The 19,112-nt window shown below is 41.0% G+C and overlaps 1 protein-coding gene across 1 annotated transcript in view; it reads left to right on the top strand.

Moving 5' to 3' along the window:
* The first annotated feature begins 511 nt into the window (after positions 1-511).
* The window catches only part of LOC124545785, a 28,412-nt gene continuing 9,811 nt past the window's right edge, over positions 512-19,112 (top strand). The window contains exons 1-2 of the mRNA XM_047124731.1: positions 512-557; positions 13,157-13,243. Of these exons, the coding sequence (XP_046980687.1) occupies positions 512-557; positions 13,157-13,243 (133 nt within the window). The remainder of the gene's footprint in view (positions 558-13,156; positions 13,244-19,112) is intronic.

Genomic DNA, 19,112 nt, shown 5'->3' on the forward strand with positions numbered 1-19,112 from the left:
AGTGTTTTTTAACGTCCCGTCGACAACGAGGCCATTAGAGACGGAGCACAAGCTCGAGTTAGGGAAGGATGAGTAAGGAAATCAGCCGTGCCCTTTCAAAGGAACCATCCCGGCATTTGCCTGCAACGATTTAGGGAAATCACGGAAAATCTAAATCAGGATCGCTGGAGACGGGATTGAACCGTCGTCCTCCCGAATGCGAGTCCATTGTGCTAACCACTGCGCCATCTCGCTCGGTCAACTGTCTCAGTTGGCCAGGGCTTAGACACTTGTCTTACCGGTTTTATTGACATAAATGAATAGATAATGCACTTACCGTTGGTGCATTCCCCTGCCTTATCAGAAACTTAATAGAATATCAGGTCGCTAATTAGGTGATACGCACGTTTGAGGTTTACTCACGACATTTTTATTTTTGACAGATAATAACTATCACGGTGACCTCTGTAAAACAATGGACGGTGAAAAGTATTTAAAGAGCACTGTTCCGGACGCCACTATACTTTCCGCGATGCAGAAAACACTGTTTACCGTTCTCGTAGTCGCTGCTTGCGTAGGTAAGTAACTGTTTCTTTTTCGCACCATTGCTTAATTACGGTTCGGTCAAGAGAAACATAATTTTTGGTCTTCGTCTGTCATTAAAAGACATTTGTGTCTTGTTTTTAAAAGGCAATAATTCTGAATACTTTCGTTATCGTAGATGTAGGTCTCTATAGCTCTGTTGCCATCTAAATTGACCACTAGCCCCATGCGAATCATTACTTCTTAAAGCAGCCAAACGTCGGTACCCCCAGGTATTCACTATTTTTGTGTTAACGATTTATAAACTGCTTCAAGAAGCATTAAACTTAAAAAGTGTGACTCGAAGTTGAGCAGTAAACGTGCAAATGTCTCACGCAGCTTGCTGCAGTGAATATATGGAGAACAGATCATGTTTTCGGTCAGTGCCAATAAGGGGTGAAAGTATGAAGTGTAACCCTGTCGCTTGAAAACTGTTTTTTAAGTCTAATAGAAATACCTACAAAACCTACAAAATTGTTTGATGAAGGGGTCCGTGTTCGATTTCCATCGGGGTAGTAGATTTTATCCGCACAGCTACTGAGTATTGTGTTATCCCTATAATCCTACCGTCATTTGCGACAAAAAGATCGCATTTATTGCGTGGGAGGGCTAGTCTAAGCCTATGCAACCTCGTACTAAGGTACGGCTTGAAAGTTCTAAATTGCTGAAACACATTGCCGTATCTTCTGCTGTTGAGATGGTTGCACGGGAATGTCCCGAAAGCCAATTTTATTTAATAATTTATTTTCCTTACAGGCTAAATGAAGTAGTATGTAGTATACTCGTCCACCTTATTTCTCTTTCGTTTCAAGTTTTTCTTCACTATATGAAAACTGGTTTCTCATATGTAAGAGCGTAAGTTCTCACTTGCGTACATACGTACGTTGTTTGATGGCAAACGATCTTTTTGTCCAGTATAACACTTTTCCATTTTATGCGATTTCCTTTTGCCGCAAACAGGACAAATACCTCCCAATAGGCAGTTACCTCGTGGAAGACGGTAAACAGTATTTTGCACTGTCTTACAATACTATAGCAGTTACGCTAATTACGGATTACACTATGAGACGCCCGAAATAATACACTAGATTATCCATTTGATTTTGGGAGTACGGCCACAGTACATCAATGAATATAATGGCCATACATTTTCCTGCCGTCTTCTGAGTGCGCCGACCCGCTAAATCTAAACACAGGCATCCATTAGTTTACACGTGAGTATTTAAGTTTGTGCCATTGCAGACCCAAAATAAAGTTCGGTAAATATATCACGAAAATACGAAGTTGCACATCGGCATGTGTGTTTGTTGGGAAGTTTTATTCCAACTATTTTGAAATGGGCTACTACTCACATTTGGTTTTCAGATAACCTAAAAATACTTTTCTCTTGTGGTCAGTTATCAAAAATGCAGGTGAACTTTTAGACAGCTGATGTGGGGGTTAATTTCTAGATTAACTGCTAAACAAGATGATTTGTATACGGAAACATACCCACCCGGGTAGCCATGAGTATTAATGTGCTCCCTTCCGGAGTTAGAAACAGGGCCCCCTTTCGAATCTGCCCGGCGGATTATCGACAAGGGCCGGTGTGACGAGCAACTTGACTGCGCTTTTTTGGCGGTTTCCCACATCCCACGAGGTCAATACCGGACTGGCACCCACGTCCTCCTCAGATATACGATACGCAAACGTTTAGAAAACTTTCTCATATTTGTACACAGAATTTAATTTAGGCGCAGCAGATCGGGTTCCGTTCTGAGACGTTTCATCTCGTTAAAACCGTGATCAGTAGCAGAAGCAAGAATAGCAACTGGCACCAGCGATATGTTGGACAGAGAATGTCATTTATCTATCGTGGTACTTGGAAACATTTTCCATTCTATGAAGCTATATGGCAGTTAAACAAATGAAAGAAATATCGTGTAGATAATGATCAAATTTATCAATCTTCATTCTCATTACTTGTTTCCTTTCTTGGATATTGATAATGAATGATGGCAGCAAGCTAAAAATTGATTTCGACAGCCAACGGAATCTTGTTGCTTGTTGATGTTATCTTACAGCAAAGATGAATTCTCTCAAAAAGTATCAATTTTAACAGGTTTCCCTTCATTTTTGTTGATTTTCCAATCAAACTAATGTACGTCTCCAATAAATTTTCATTGCATGCTTTAGTAGTGGCTTGAAGCATAATCGGAAAATCTCACTCATAGAGATATGCAGTCTTTATCGCATGTATTGTTGTTGTTGCGGTCTTCACTCCAAAGACTGGTTTGATACAGCTCTCCATGCTACTCTATCCAGTGCAAGCCTCTTCATCTCTGATTAATTACTGCAACTTATATCCTTCTGAATCTGCTTAATGTAATCATCTCTTGGCCTCCCTCTACAACTTTTACCCCTCAAACGTCCCTCCAGTACTAAACTGGTGACTCCTTGATGTCTAAGAACTATAAACCGTTCGCTTCTTTCATCATGTAGCTCCATAAATTTCTTGTCTCCCAAATCATAATCACTACCCTATGATTAGTTACGTGATCTACCTATCTAATCTACAGCATTCTCCTGTAGGTTCACATTGCAAGAGCTTCTACGCTCTTCTTATGTGAACTGACTGTCGTCCATGTTTCACATTCATACACATATGGCTACACTCCAGACAGATACCGTCAGAAATGACTACCTATCGCTTAATTTTATAATCGATGTAAACAAATTCCTCTTCTTCCGACTGCTTTCGTTGCCATTTTCTGTATTCTCACTACTTCGCCATCATGAGCCATTTTGCTCCCTAAATAGAAATGCCTAACTACTATTTTGAGTATCTTGTTTCCTAATGTAATTCCCCCAGAATCGCCGGATTTACTTCGACTACATTCCGTTATCATAGTCTTGTTTTTTGTTGACGTTGTAGTCTTTTATCCCCCTTTCAAGACACTGTCCTTTCTGTCTAAGTGCTCTTCGAAAACTTTTGCTGTCCCTGCCAGAATTACAATGAACTTTTACTCCTACTCCAGTTTCTTCTTTGCTTTCCTTTTCCTCTTGTCAATATACAGATTGAATAACGCTGGGGTTACGCTGTAATCCTGTCTCGATTCTTTCAGACCTCTGATTCCCTTTCATGCCCATGACTTTTAAAACTGCCATGTGGTTTAATACAAGTTATAAATAGTCTTTCATTGCCTGTCTTTTATCTCAGCTATCTTCAGAATTTCAAAGAGTGTATTCCAGTCAACAATATCAAAGTTTTCTCTATGTCTACAAATGCTATAAACACAGGTTTGCCTTTCTCTAACCTATCTTCTAAAATAAGTCGTAGCGTCAAAACTACATCCCGTGTCCCTGTATCTCCGCGAAATCCAAGCTGATCTTCCTTGAGGTCAGCTTCTACCAGTTTTTTCATTCTTCTGTAAGGAATTCTCTTAATATTCAACAACAGAGACCTATTAAACCCATAGTGCGGTAATTTTCACACCAGTGGGCAGCTGCCTTCTTTGCAATTGCAATTACTGAATTCTTCTTAAAGTTGAGGGTATTCCTCTTGTTTCATAGATCTTGCACCCCAGATGGAATAGTTTTCCTATGGCTGGCTCTCCAAAGGCTATCATTAGTTCTGACGGAATGTCGTCTACTCAAGGGACCTCACTTCAAAGTAGTTCATTCAGTGATTCGCCAAATTTTTTCACAGTGGTTCCATCTAATCTTCATCGACATCCTCTTCCGTTTGTATAAAACAGCCTTCAAATTCATATTTCCTAATTGCAGCGTCTATACACTCCTCAAATCTTTCAGATCCCATTTGTGCTAGGCACTGAGTTGACATCTGACCTCTTGACTGCCATAGAGCTGCTACTCTTTTCTCCACAATTCTCTTTAATTACCGTGTAGGCGGTATCTACTTTTCCCTAGTGGAATACGCTTTAAGAGAATATACTTCTAAATTCTTCTACTTCCTTCTAAATCGCATATGTAGAACAATAGAACAAATGCGAAAGTTTATGTGTGATTATGTTTGTTAGTCCTTCGCCCCTAAACGTGGAAGAAGCTTGGAAACAGCTTATATCCTGAATTAAAACACAGGCTACCTTCAGAAGTTTGTAGTACAAGATGATTATTGTTTTTAAGAATATAACACGAAAAGTGGGACAATAATTTCTCTTGTATTTTATTGTATTGTATTGTATGTTAACGGGGGACCTAGAAGCAACGCAGAGGCTCTGTCCCCGCCGCAGCCGCAGTGGTCCACAACCCCACGATGACTACCGCAGTCCACTTCACCCCTTCGCCGCCCCACACCGAGCCCAGAGTTATTGTGCTGTTCGGCCCCCGGTGGACAACCCAGAGAACGTCTCACTCCAGACAAGTGTAACACCTATGTTTGCGTGGTAGAGTGATGGTGGTGTCCGCGTATGTGGAGAACTCGTTTGCGCTGCAATCGCCGACATATTGTAACTGAGGCGGAATATGGGGATTCAGCCCGCATTCGCCGAGACAGATGGAAAACCGGCTAAAAACCATCCACAGACTGGCCGGTTCACCGGACCTCGACACAAATCCACCGGGCGGATTCGTGCCGGGGACCAGGCGCTCCTTCCCGCACGGAAAGCCGTGCGTTAGACCTCTTTGATATTTTAACTGTGTAGTGTTTGTTCATATGTTCAAATGTTCGTGAAATCTTATGGGACTTAACTGCTAAGGTCATCAGTCCCTAAGCTTACTCACTACTTAACCTAAATTATCCTAACGACAAACACACACACCCATGCCCGAGGGAAGACTCGAACGTCCGCAGGGTGTAGTGCTTGTGAAAACGCTTTTACTAGTTCACAAGTACTACATAGTACGACTCAACGAAATGAATATAATGCTTTACAGTCCTCAAAGTCTCAAATTCGTATTTTCATACAAGCCCGTTGCATTTTAAACGCTGGGCGTCAGGCGTATGATACAGTTTTTGAGACACTTGGAGAATCGCGACGATGGTGTCATTTAAATGCTTTATGACACAAAGATGCCGTGCCTTCATACGTTGTAAGTAGGGCGTGGTGAAGCTGGATTTGATTATGATACGCAAGGGTATTCGCCGGTAACAGGCAGACACGTGAGTACAGACGACGGTATTGCATGTACAAATATAATAATATTTACGCTGCACCAAAGTAGAAGTTGCTTACTACCCTTCGTCGTTAAGATAGGACATTGGTACTCTTTCACGTTGAAGCAGCTGGACTGGTTTGGGTGAATTTTCAAATGGGGATAGTCTATGCAATGAATTAACACACAGCCTACCCTCTATTCCGCCGACGGCCTTGCCGCAGTGGTAATACAGGTTCCCGTCAGATCACCGAAGTTGGGCGCTATCGGGCTGGGCTAGCACTTGGATGGTCGGCGAGCGCTGTTGGCAAGCGGGGTGCACACAGGCATTCAGCCCTTGTGAGGCAATCTGAGGAGCTACTTGACTGAGAATGGTAGCCAAGTCATCATGGAGTGCTGCACTGAGGAGAGGTATCAATGTCAGTCGGTGAGTCCTGACATGAAGTCGGCGTACCAAAATATCCCAGAGGAGTACCGTAGGATTCGGGTGAGGGCTCAGTGCAGGCCAGTTCATTACAGGGATGTTACTGTGGTGTAATTACTCCGCGACATTGTGAACAGGTACTCCGTCGTGTTGAAAGACGCAAGTCCGCAGATCGTGGTCGTGCGGTAGCGTTCTCGCTTCCCGAGCCCGCGTTCCCGGGTTCGATTCCCGGCGGGATCAGTGATTTTCTCTGTCTCGTGATGACTGGGTGTTGTGTGATGTCCTTAGGTTAGTTAGGTTTAAGTAGTTCTAAGTTCTAGGGGACTGATGACCATAGATGTTAAGTCCCATAGTGCTCAGAGCCATTTCAACCAATTTCGAAAGATGCAGTTGCATTCCCCGAATTGCTCATCAACAGTGGGAAGCAATGAGGTGTTTAAAACATCAGTGTAGGCCTGTTCTGTGATAATGCCACCCAAAACAAAAAGGGGTGCGAGCTCACTCCATGAGAAACACGACCACACCCTAATATCACCGCCTCCGAATTTTACTGACGGCATTACACACGCTGGCAGATGAGGTTCACCGGGCAATCCCCATACCCACACCCTGCCATAGGATTGCCACATTGCGTACCGTGGTTCGTCACTTCACACAACGTTTTTCTACTCTTCAATCGTACAATGTTTACGCTTCTTGCAAAATGGATCTGAGCACTATGGGACTCAACTTCTGAGGTCATTAGCCCCTAGAACCTAGAATTAGATAAACCTAACTAACCTACGGACATCAAAAATATCCATGCCCAAGCCAGGATTCGAACTTGCGACCGTAGCGGTCTCGCGCTTCCAGACTGCAGCGCCTAGAACCGCTCGGCCACTTCGGCCGGTTACGCTTCTTGCACCAAGCGAGGAGTCGTTTGGCACTGACCGGCGTGGTGTGTGGCTTATGAGCAGCAGCTCGACCATGAAATCCCAGTGTTCTCACCTCCCGCCTAACTGTCATAGAACTTGCAGTGAATCATGAGGCAGTTCGAAATTCCTGTGAGATGGTCTGGATAGACGTTTGCCTATTACACATTACGGCCCTCTTCAACTGTCGGCAGTCCCTGTCAGTCAACAGACGAGGTCGGCCTGTACGCTTTTGTGCTGTACGTGTCCCCTCACGTTTCCACTTCACTATCACATCGGAAACAGTGGACCTAGGGATGTGTAGGAATGTGGAAATCTCACGTACAGACGTATGACGCAAGTGACACCCAATCACCTGACCACATCGGAAGGCAGCGAGTTCCGCGGAGCACCCCATTCTGGTCTCTCACGATGTCTAATGACTACTGAGGTCCCTGATATGGAGTACCTGGCCGTTGTGACAACATAATGCAACTAAAATGAAAAACATATGTTTTTGAGGGTGTGCGTATAGGCCTAATTTTGATCACGTAGTGTATATTGGACTGTGATAATATCGGAATGCTTATAAATAAGAGTCAAGGACTAACGTTAAAAGTGGCAGGTATTCATCTGGGCACACAATGTTTTTCACACGGATAGCTCTACATTTTCTACTTCTGTAAATTGAGAGCCAGAAATCTCTACACACGCGCATAAAACAAAAAGTCTCAGGGCGTACTACAGTACTACAGTAGATTTCTGGCTCTCCATTCGCACCAAAACATTTTCAATCTCGTACCTGCTAGGCATGTCGTAAACAGTAGTGAAGTTATATCGCCTTCCCTGGCAAATTTTGTAGTTCGCTACAACGTCACGCAAAAATGTTTCTTTAAGTTAATGTGTGAGTTGTGAACGACATGTTTTCTGTCAACCTCACCCATTGTCTCCAGATAGTTAGGTCATAGTACATAAACTACAGCTCGTTATTCTGCTCCATCAACTTCCGGTACGGAGGGACAGGCTTTTATAACCTTGGCCAACGATTCAGTCCCTTTGGTTTCTATTAGTCCAAAACCCCAGATTTCAACAAATGGCCTGGGTGCATATAACATCTCAATGCAATTCTGCGGATGCTTACACTTTATGTCGTAGGTTTTTGAAATGTATATTGGACTCTAGCCTAGCTGGTACACTTAACCATCACAGGGGTGTATTTAAGCTCTCCCTACCTCTTTCACTCAGTACTCAATGGAGACTCTTTTAACGGCCAAACAATGCAATCACACCTTCCGGAAGGGTGTCGTCTTCTTATTCCCTTGTATCTTAGTAAGGAACTCTCTTTGTCCGCCTAACGTACATTCCTCTGGCTACACGTCACTGTCATTTCATTTAAATTACAGTCGTGACTACGTGTTGCTCTCCCACCTGTTCATTGCTAGAATTGATTGTTTTCCGGTCTTTCCTAGTAACTGTCAACGTGCATCTATCGACTGCTCACTGAGCGACCATCAGTTCCTGAGCAGTTCTCCCATTTGAAGTAGATGTCTCACTACAGTAAGTCAAACAGGCAATACAGTAATGCAGACTACTCGTAAGATTTCCGTAACAGCCACATTGCAAGTTCTGGTTTTCTTTTTTACATATAATTTGATGCATCAAATTACTGCTTGTTATTTTTACTATCCAGTTCATTATTTTTGCTGTCCATGTAGTTGTTCTTCGTAGCAAACTTAACAACTAAATTTCATCAACTGGTTCTGTTACTTCAACCCAGTATGATGCAGGTAATGCAAACAGTACGTTCCAGTGAATGTAGGTCCAAAAAGAAGCCATTTAGGAGACAAACCTTCTTACGTTAAATTGGGCTTTTTGCATACTTTGTGTTGAGTTTGTGTTGTTGTTGTGGTCTTCAGTCCTGAGACTGGTTTGATGCAGCTCTCCATGCTACTCTATCCTGTGCAAGTTTCTTCATCTTCAAGTACCTATTGCAACCTGCTTACTTCTGAATCTGCTCAGTGTATTCATCTCTTGGTCTCCCTCTACCATTTTTACCCTCCACACTGCCATCCAATACTAAAATGGTGATACCTTGATGCCTCAGAACATGTCCTACCAACCTATCCCTTCTTCTAGTTAATTCAATACCTCCTCATTAGTTATGTGATCTACCCATTTAATCTTCAGCATTCTTCGGTAGCACCACATTCCCAAAGCTTGTATTCTCTTCTGGTCCAAACCATTTACCGTCCACGTTTAACTTCCATACATGGCTACACTCCATACAAATACTTTCAGGAACGACTTCCTGACACTTAAATCTATACTCGATGTTAACAAATTTCTCTTCGTCAGAAACGCTTTCCTTGCCATTGCCAGTCTCTCAACTTCGACCATCATCCGTTATTTTTCTCCCAAAATAGCAAAACTCCTTTACTACTGAGGTAACTCATTTCCTAATCTATTTTACTCAGCAGCACCAGACTTAATTGGACTACATTCCATTACCCTCGTTTTGTTTTGTTGATGTTCATCTTATATCCTCCTTTCATGATGCTGTCCATTCCGTTCAACTGCTCATCCAAGTCCTTTGCTGTCCCTGACAGAACTACAAAGTCATCGGCGAACCTCAAAATTTGTATTTCTTCTATATGGATTTTAATACCTGCTCAGAATTTTTCCTTTGTTTCCTTTACTGCTTGCTCAATATACAGATTGAATAACATCAGGGATAGGCTACAACCATGTCTCACTCCTTTCCCAACCACTACTTCCCTTTCATGTCCCTAGACACTTATTACTGCCGTCTGGATTCCGTACAAATTGTAAATAGCCTTTCGCTCCCTGTATTTTACCCATGCCGCCTTCAGAATTTGAAAGAGAGTTTTCCAGTCAACATTGTCAAAAGCTTTCTCTAAGTTTACTAATGCTAGAAACGTATGGTTGCCTTTCCTTAATCTATCTTCTAAGGTAAGTCGTAGGGTCAGTATTGCCTCACGTGTTCCAATATTTCTGGGGAATCCAAACTGATCCTCCCCGAGGTCGACTTCTACTAGTTTTTCCATTCGTCTGTAAGGAATTCGCGTTAGTGTTTCGCAGCTGTGACTTATTAAACTGATAGTTCGGTAACTTTCACATTTGTCAACACCTGATTGGGATTGGAATTACTATATTCTTCTTGAAGTCGGAGGGAATTTCGCCTGTCTCATACATCTGGCTCACCAGATGGTGGAGTTTTGTCAGGACTCGATCTCCCAAGGCTGTCAGTAGTTCTAATGGAATGTGGTCTACTCCACAGGACTTGTTTCGACTCAGGTATATCAGTGTTCTGCCAAACTCTTCACACAGTAACGTATCTCCTATTTGATCTTCATCTACATCCTCTTCCTTTTCCACAATATTGTCTTCAAGTACATCGCCCTTGGATACACCCTCTATGTACTCCTTCCACCTTCCTGATTCCGTTCTTTGCTTAGAACTTGGTTTCCATATGAGCTCATATTCATAGAAGTGGTTCTCTTTTCCCCAAAGGTCTCTTTAATTTTCCTTTAGGCAGTATCTGTCTTACACCTAGTGAGGTAAGCCTCTACAACCTTACATTTGTCCTCCAGCCATTCTTGCTTAGCCATTTTGCACTTCCTGTCGATATCATTCTTGAGAGTTTTGTATTCCTTTTTGCCTGCTTCATTTACAGCATTTTTGTATTTTCTCCTTTCATCAATTAAATTCAATATCTCTTCTGTTAACCAAGGGTTTCTACTAGCCCTCATCTTTTTACCTACTTGATCCTCTGCAGCCTTCACTGATTCATCCCTCAAAGCTACCTATTCTTCCTCTACTGTATTTCTTTCTCCGATTCCTGTCAATTGTTCCCTTATACTCTCCCTGAAATTCTGTACAACCTCTGGTTTAGTCAGTTTATGCAGGTCTCATCTCCTTGAATTCCCACATTTTTGCAGTTTCTTGAGTTTTAATCTACAGTTCATAACCAGTAGATTGTGGTCAGAGAAAACATCTGCCCACGGAAATGTCTTACAATTTCAAACCTGGTTCTTAAATCTCTGTCTTACTATTATACAATCTGTCTGATACCTTCCTGTATCTCCAGGCTTCTTCCATGTGTACAGCCTTCTTCCATGATTCTTGAACCAAGTGTTAGCTATGATTAAGTTATCCTTTGCACAAAACTCTACCAGGCGGCTTCCTCCTTCATTTCTTACCCCATATCCATATTTACCTACTACGTTTCCTTCCCTCCCAGTTCCTACTATCGAATTCCAGTCTCCCATGACTATTAACATTTCATCTCCCTCCACTATTTGAATAATTTCATTTATCTTATCATACATTTCATCAAATTCTTCGTCATCTGCGGGGCTAGTTGGCATATAAAATGGCTCTGAGCACTATGGGACTCAACTGCTGAGGTCATTAGTCCCCTAGAACTTAGAACTAGTTAAACCTAACTAACCTAAGGACATCACAAACATCCATGCCCGAGGCAGGATTCGAACCTGCGACCGTAGTGGTCTTGCGGTTCCAGACTGCAGCGCCTTTAACCGCACGGCCACTTAGGCTGGCAGTTGGCATGTAAACTTGTACTACTGTAGTAGGCGTGGGCTTCATGTCTATGATGGCCACAATAAGGCGTTCACTATGCTGTTTATAGTAGCGTACCTGCACTCCTATTTTTTGTTCATTATGAAAACTACTCCTGCGTTACCCCTGTTTGAATTTTTATTTATAATGCTGTATTCACCTGACAAAAAGTCTTGTTCCTCCTGCCACCTTCACTAACTCCCATTAAATCTAACTTTAACCTATCCATTTCTCCCTTAAATTTTCAAACCTACCTGCCCGATTAAGGGATCTGACATTCCGCGCTCCGCTCCATAGAACGTCAGTTTTCTTTATCCTGATAACGATGTCCTCTTGAGCAGTCCCCGCCTGGAGATCCGAATGGGGGACTATTTTACCTCATCATCATTTAACCATACAGTAAAGCTGCATGCCCTGGGGAAAAATTACGTCTGTAATTTCCTCTTGCTTCCTGCCGTTCGCAGTACCAGCACAGCAAGGCCGTTTTGGTTAGTGTTACAAGGCCAGATCAGTTAATCGTCCAGACTGTTGCCCCTGCAACTACTATCAAGACTGCTGCCCCTCTTCAGGGACCACAAGGTTGCCTGGCCTCTCAACCGATACCCCTCCGCTGTGGTTGCACCTACGGTACGGCTATCTGTATCGCTGAGGCATGCAAGCCTCCCCACCAATGACAAAGTCCATGGTTGATGTGGGGGGAGGTTGTGTTAGTAACAAATTAAATTTGTGTCAGTAACAAATTAAATTATGTTCCCAGTGACGATGCAGAGTGTAAGCGCAGATGTTTTTATATGTGGTGCCTTGATATGCATATAGATTAATGTGGTGGTTTTCTTATTTCCCTACATCGAATGGTCTTGTACCACACATATCACAAGCTTTATGAGCTGATGTTTTCTATACTGCTGTATATGCACCACTGAGAGGACTATGCCTGTTAGTGTAGATTGACCGTTTTATATCCACACAGCCACACTTTAAGACATGATCTGCTGCTCAGAGGAACATAAGCATAATGGTTTGCTCTTGGCACATGTTATTGGAGGTATTAGCCAACCAAAAAATACATAACTTGTAATAGTTCTAATTATTATTCTGTTAATCACATAAACATTGAAGTAATGTTTATCAGTACACCATCCTCAGTTATCAATAGAAATACCTGCACATGTACCCGTTGTACACTGTACAGTCTGCAAGTGCCATGTAGTCTTTTTCACAACGTTTTCACAACGTTTTACTTGACGTGTGGAATAATCGGGTCTATTGCCGGATGTTTGTGTCGGTCTGGCACAATATTTCGGTCACGTAACTCGTTGCCTTCTTCAGGTGCTACCTGAGACTGCCGTATTGGAGGATCTTGCCCATTATTTATTCCCAGAGAGCACCCAGCACGCTTTGGGCATAAATACTGGACAAGATCTTCCAATGCAGCAGTCTCAGGTAGCACCTGAAGAAGGCAACGAGTTACTTGGCCGAAATATTGTGCCAAAGCGACACAAACATCCGGCAGTAGACCCGATTATTCCACATGTCAAGATCTCGCCGGGAAAGCCTGAAGAGTTACAATGTTTTTCTTTTTTATTAGGCATCACCACCGCACAGGTGTCCTGTTCTACAGAATGTTTAAACCTGGCAACTCAGATTCGCAATGCCGACAGTATTTTCACTGCAGGTATGTATAATTATGCACAATTCAATAATTGTTTGATGTTCTTGCGTATGATTGATGCTATTTACCTGTTAAACAAGGATTCACTAAATAATAACAATTTTAATTTTGGCACTTGATATGACAGAGATGTATTTTCATTTTCTCACGAAAGGTACTACAGCAGAGGTAACGTGGAAGTCCTCAGTACTTTCTAGTTCAATTCGCTTATTTAATTGCTACCTAGGAATCTTCAGATCAAATTTAGCATGTTATTCTAAAAGTCTATATCAACAAAGAAAACTCTTGAGTAATGTGAAGTGATACACCAAAGTCCACTTTTTTGTTTAGTAGGTATGCAACTAATTTATCATTAATATGATTGCTGCCTCCTGGTTCTTTTCTTTTCGTTTCCTTTTTGGAGGTTGTACTGATTTTTCCTGCTCTATTTTATCCGCTGCAGTATTTTCTTCTATATCTGATCCTACTTCTTCCTGCGTTGTTCCTCTAATATTATGTGGATTGTTGCTGTGCCTCTCACCTGAAATATGAGATTTTTTTTTTTTTAATATCTTGAAAGCTGCATTCCGACACTCATATACGTGTGTTTTTATGTTAGAGCTGTGTGAGAAATGTATGTATCACAGCTTTCCTGTTGCAGCTTCTATTAATAAATCGTTTAGCCTCATTTGACAGATTTCTGTTCTTTGCTTTACTTTCAACGCTTTCATACCATCATTTTACAGACTTATTTTTCTTTTGGTCCCAAAACTTTCAACGATTTCGTTTATGTTCTTCATATTCTTACATTTCTCTTCAAAGTCATTAACTAGTTCTACTGAAATGGCTGTTACTATTATTTGCTTCTGATATAGATGTCATACAGACTTTTCTTGTAGACAATATGTTTCCTACCTGTAATCTCTATTCGTTTGTTTATCTTTCTACCACATCCATAGCAAATGTTCTTTTTTCTGAATTCGCTAAGCCGTGATCATTGTATAAGTCACCTTTTCTATCAGCTCTGGGGTTTGTGAACTATTTTGGTGTTTTCAATTATGTCTGACCTCTTACTGTCCATATCAGGAATCATTTGATGCTGAGAACAAGAATTAGTAATTCTTATCTGAGATAAGTTACGAATTTAAAATATATCTTCCATTACATCTCTTACATTATCTAACAGTTCATTAAGAGTTCTAGCGTTTAAGCCTCCTACTAAGACAATGAAGTCACTTTGTAACATTCCCACACCTAGCTAAATCACTAGGCTGAGCGATCGAGCACCTAAGGACTTCTGGAGCAACGCTATCGTTCCGAAAACTGCCGAACACAAATGGTCAAATCTACAGAACTGCCTGCTAAGAATAGCAAAGATAACTCTCTCAAATAGAATATTTTTGATATGAAATTATTGATTGATAAAAGGGTTAAATGTGGTACAGATCTTACAGGGAAATAACTATTAATATTTGGCTGAATAACCTAGTTGCCTGACATAAGCATTGGTGTATGTGAAATAATACAGTCCCAGTACACCACGACAGACTTCACTGCAGAATCATTTGACGATAGCAGTGACATACATAATCTATGATAGTGTGTACAATTCGATTAAGTAATTTTGTATCATACTGGCTAAGTATTCAATGTGGTTACTCAATTTAGTATGTTCGAAACACAGTTCAAAAATTTGGAAGGAGCATTCTTAATGCATTACCGTCACGATGAAATGACCTTGAACACGACAGCACACTGAAACGTCCCCTTAGAAAAACTGTATACGACTGTGCTTAAACTGAGACACAATATTTTTAGCGCAACGCAATCCGACTTTTAATAATCCCTACAAAAGAATGGCCCTGACTAACATTAAACTATACCTTTCACAAATCACTTACCTCACAAAAATCTTCGTTACTCAAGCCACTGCAATACAGCGAGCGCCACTACTGCCAGCTAAATAAAAGATTCAAACTACTGAAGGCACTAACTGCTGATAGGCATAGTTAGCAAATGAAAGATTTTGGTAGAGAACAAACAATGTATTCATCTTAATAGTCATAATATATATAGCAGTTCATAACATCCAGTCTTACAAATTTCAAAACTCCGCTATTTCTCTCCCCACATCCACCACTGCTTCGGCTCACCTCCCACTGCGCAACACTACGTGCTGTTAACAGCCAACTGCCCAACGCTACAATAGCCAACAACAATGCAAACCAGCCACAGACTGCATGCAGCACACCCAGTGATTTTCATACAGAGGCATACGTGGTGTTACCAATAAAAAAAAACCTATACATCCAACTTACATAGCCCCCATGCTCCCCACAACAAATTTTACAAATTGTTTTGGGCACTGGCCAATACAGATTTGAAAAAATTTTTCGTAATTACAATAACAAAGAAATCAAATCCACACACTTATTCATACAATGTTGATCAAAATCTAAAATTTTCTCACAGTGCATAGAGTCCTGATTATTCATCACAGATATAAAACAGATACACCACAGAAGCAACAATGTAAATTGTGTCACACATGAACAGCGTCGTCTTATAATCGTGTAGCTGTCAAATAAACTAACCACTGTGTCATCTGGTATCTCTCAGAAAGTACTTTAAATCCAGAATGTATTTTCAAGTAAACCAAAATGTTGCATTAAAATGTCATTAGCAGTACCAGTATATGTTCTAAGTATGTAAGCCTTATAGTCGTTGTGTAATCGTGCAACTAACAAGCAAGAATGTACACACACAATAACATTGTGATATCTGATCACTATAACAATGCATTCGTAAATACTGTCTAAATATGTTCCCTAGGTTCTAGACTGGATAGTTAACTTCAAAACATTTTTGCATGTTAACAGTTTCTCAGTATGACAAATTGTTCTAATAGTGTGAAGTGAAAAATTTTATAGCAAGGACTAAGTTAAAAAAACAGATTATCTCTCAATAAACGGTTTTACTCTTCCAACTATGCAGAGCTCCAGCTTCAACGGAATTCTCATGTGCTATCTGGTACATCGGCAAAGAATGCTCAAATTTTTCTCAAGGTTACCATCTATGTTATTTTTCTCTAATCCAGCCAGCGCACATGGCTGCCTGCGGTGCGAGTCATTGTCTGCTACTTCTTTGTTGGCGTGCGTCGATATTGGGATTAGGAGACCTAACTTCCACAACTTCACCTTGCCGACAGAGCCCAGCACTGTTTGAGTCCCGCCAGTTCTGATGATATTCAGGTCTGTCGTTAGATTATATCGTCTGTCGTCATGTCGGTAGTTCCTGTAGTTTCTTTCTTGTCGGTTAAGTGGTAAAGAATTTCTCCCTGAATTACCACTGCACGGTGGACCGTTGCGTCTGAAGTTATTCTGTCTCCCGTGATAATAATAGTTCTGGTTGACATATTGTCCGTTTCTATGATTGTCTCTGTCATATTCATTACTACGGAAATGCGATCTTTCTCTGTAACTATTACTCTGCCAGTGGTTGTCATATGGGTGCTGTCTGTTTTGTTCACGATCTGCGTTGTAAGAATAGCCATGTCGTGTCCAGTTATTATTTCTTTCATTGCAGAATTGTCACGGATGTGACCTTTAATTGTTGTGATCCTGTTTTCGCGTCGCGCGATTGTCAGTGTCAATTTCTAATTTTTGTAAGAGTCCCTGAAAAGCATCAATGTCGTCTTTGCAACGTCCTGCCAAAATAGTATGTCGTAAATGTTCAGGCAATTTGATTAAGAAAATGCGGATGAGTTCTGAGGGGCTGTAAGGGTTTGACAGGTACCTTACTGTGCAAAGACTGGAAAATTCAGATTGTTCGAAATGTTTCATCATTATGATGCTATGTTTTACTCGGTCTTGTGTAGCTTGAGACCAATATGCTGAGAGGAAGGCATGATAAAATTCTCCTTCACTGTGACAATCGTGAATGACCGATCGCATTATTTCAGCTGGTTCATTCTCTAAGTAGCCACACATAAATTCTAATCTGTGCTCTAATGACCATTTGAGAGGAAAACAATGAGAGAATTGATGGAGCCACGCTTGTGGATGAATGTCGTTGCCAGAATTCTTAAATGTTTTGAAGTTACTTGTAGTAATTAACAGCTTATAGTCAAAATCATCGTGTCGGCGAGTAGCATATCGGTCATTGTTACTTCGTGTCGGCGGTTCCATCTCAAAATTCGGTGCACCTTGCCAATTTCTTTCATAGATTCCGAAATGCTCTGTGTTATTATTTTGTGGCTTTTCCGTATTTTTAAGTCCCTCTTCCCATGTTGGAGCGCGAGTGTCCTCTGAAATATGTAATTTTTGTATTACGTGTGCCAACCGATCTTGTACTTCCCGGATTTCTCTTTTGGGTTGCGTATTAATTTGATTCTGATTTTCTTTGAATTTCTTAATTTGTTCATATTCTTCTGGGTCATTAAAGACTACCGGTTTTGTGTCATTCAGATTATCATCTACCTTTGTGGATAAGTTAGTGAACTGATCCGAAAGTTCGGCTACTTTCTCTGATAATGAACTAATTTTCTCCATGTGTCTTTCTGAACCAATTTTCAGAGTATCTACTGTGTCCTTTATGTTTTCCTGAGTTTTTTCAAGTAGCGTAACCGAATCGGTAGATGCAACTGAGTCAATTTTAGCCCACAAGGTCTCATGATTTTCATGAACAATGGTTTGCAGTTCTTTTATGGCTGCTCCGTGATTCTGTAATACATTTCCATGCCGCGAAAAAATAAGTTGAAAATGCTCACAAATTTGTGTTTTTACGTCATTACAGACTTTCTGACATTTCGATTCAATGTTGTGTAACTCAGTAGTTAAATCTTCACGTGTTTGTTTAAGTGTGGTGTCTAACTTTTGAAGCTTTTGCTGTGTTTGTCTCTGATTTTGTTCCATTGTGTCTAACTTTTGAAGATTTTGTTCCATTGTGTCTACCGTTTGAAGCTTTTGTCCCATTTGTTGCATTAATTGTAATAACAATGCAATGGTGCCTGAAACATGTTCGTCAGTGCTATTCGGCAATGCATTTGAACCGGCAATATTCGCATTTTGAAAAGCAGAAAATGTGCCTTGAATTATTTGAGAAAACGGCGAGGACACAAAACCCGAATCTACAGTATTTGCAAGATTGTGTCCTGTAATTTCGGATTCTTGAGGCAAGCTATTGCCGACCGATCGATCGATAATGCTTCCCTGTTCACTAATTGTTTCACTGCCTACACCACTATTTGCAGCCCGCTCATTTCCCTATGCACAATTACCAAATTACAACTTTGAACATTAGTTAATTCATTACACAGTGGTACTGATAAGCTACGCTCGTCGTCACTATTATTTCTCAGTTTACCTTGGAACCTAACGTTACGTTTTTCACACGCCATTATTGTCACAATATTTCACACGATAACACAGAAAAGCACAATTTGAAGAGCAAAAGTAAGAGAACATAGCACTGAAAATAATATCTCGTTAACGGCAAGCGCAGCTGCGAAATAGTTGGTGCAAATTTACATGCATGCCACAACTGTTGTATTGTACAACAATGAAAGACTGCAACTACAAAGGAGATTTTCTCTACAATTACGCGCTAGCAATAAACAAAAGCTACACTAATTACACAAACTAAAAGAAAAAATCAGAAGATTCCAGTGAGGTATCCTCGGCTAAGGGTCGACATATGAAATATCCCCTTAGTAAAATTAGCGAATTACTGTGCTGGTAAATCCCTTACGTTATTTGATTTTAAAACAGCTGAGCAGAACTGAATGCACTCACTCATTTCGATCTTTACCTATTCTGTTCAACACTAAACTGACACACAATAGTTTTAGCGCTACGTAATCTGACTTTTAATAATCCCTACAAAAGAATGGCCC

The sequence above is a fragment of the Schistocerca americana genome, chromosome 8 (assembly GCF_021461395.2).
Source record: "Schistocerca americana isolate TAMUIC-IGC-003095 chromosome 8, iqSchAmer2.1, whole genome shotgun sequence".
Taxonomy (NCBI): domain Eukaryota; kingdom Metazoa; phylum Arthropoda; class Insecta; order Orthoptera; family Acrididae; genus Schistocerca; species Schistocerca americana.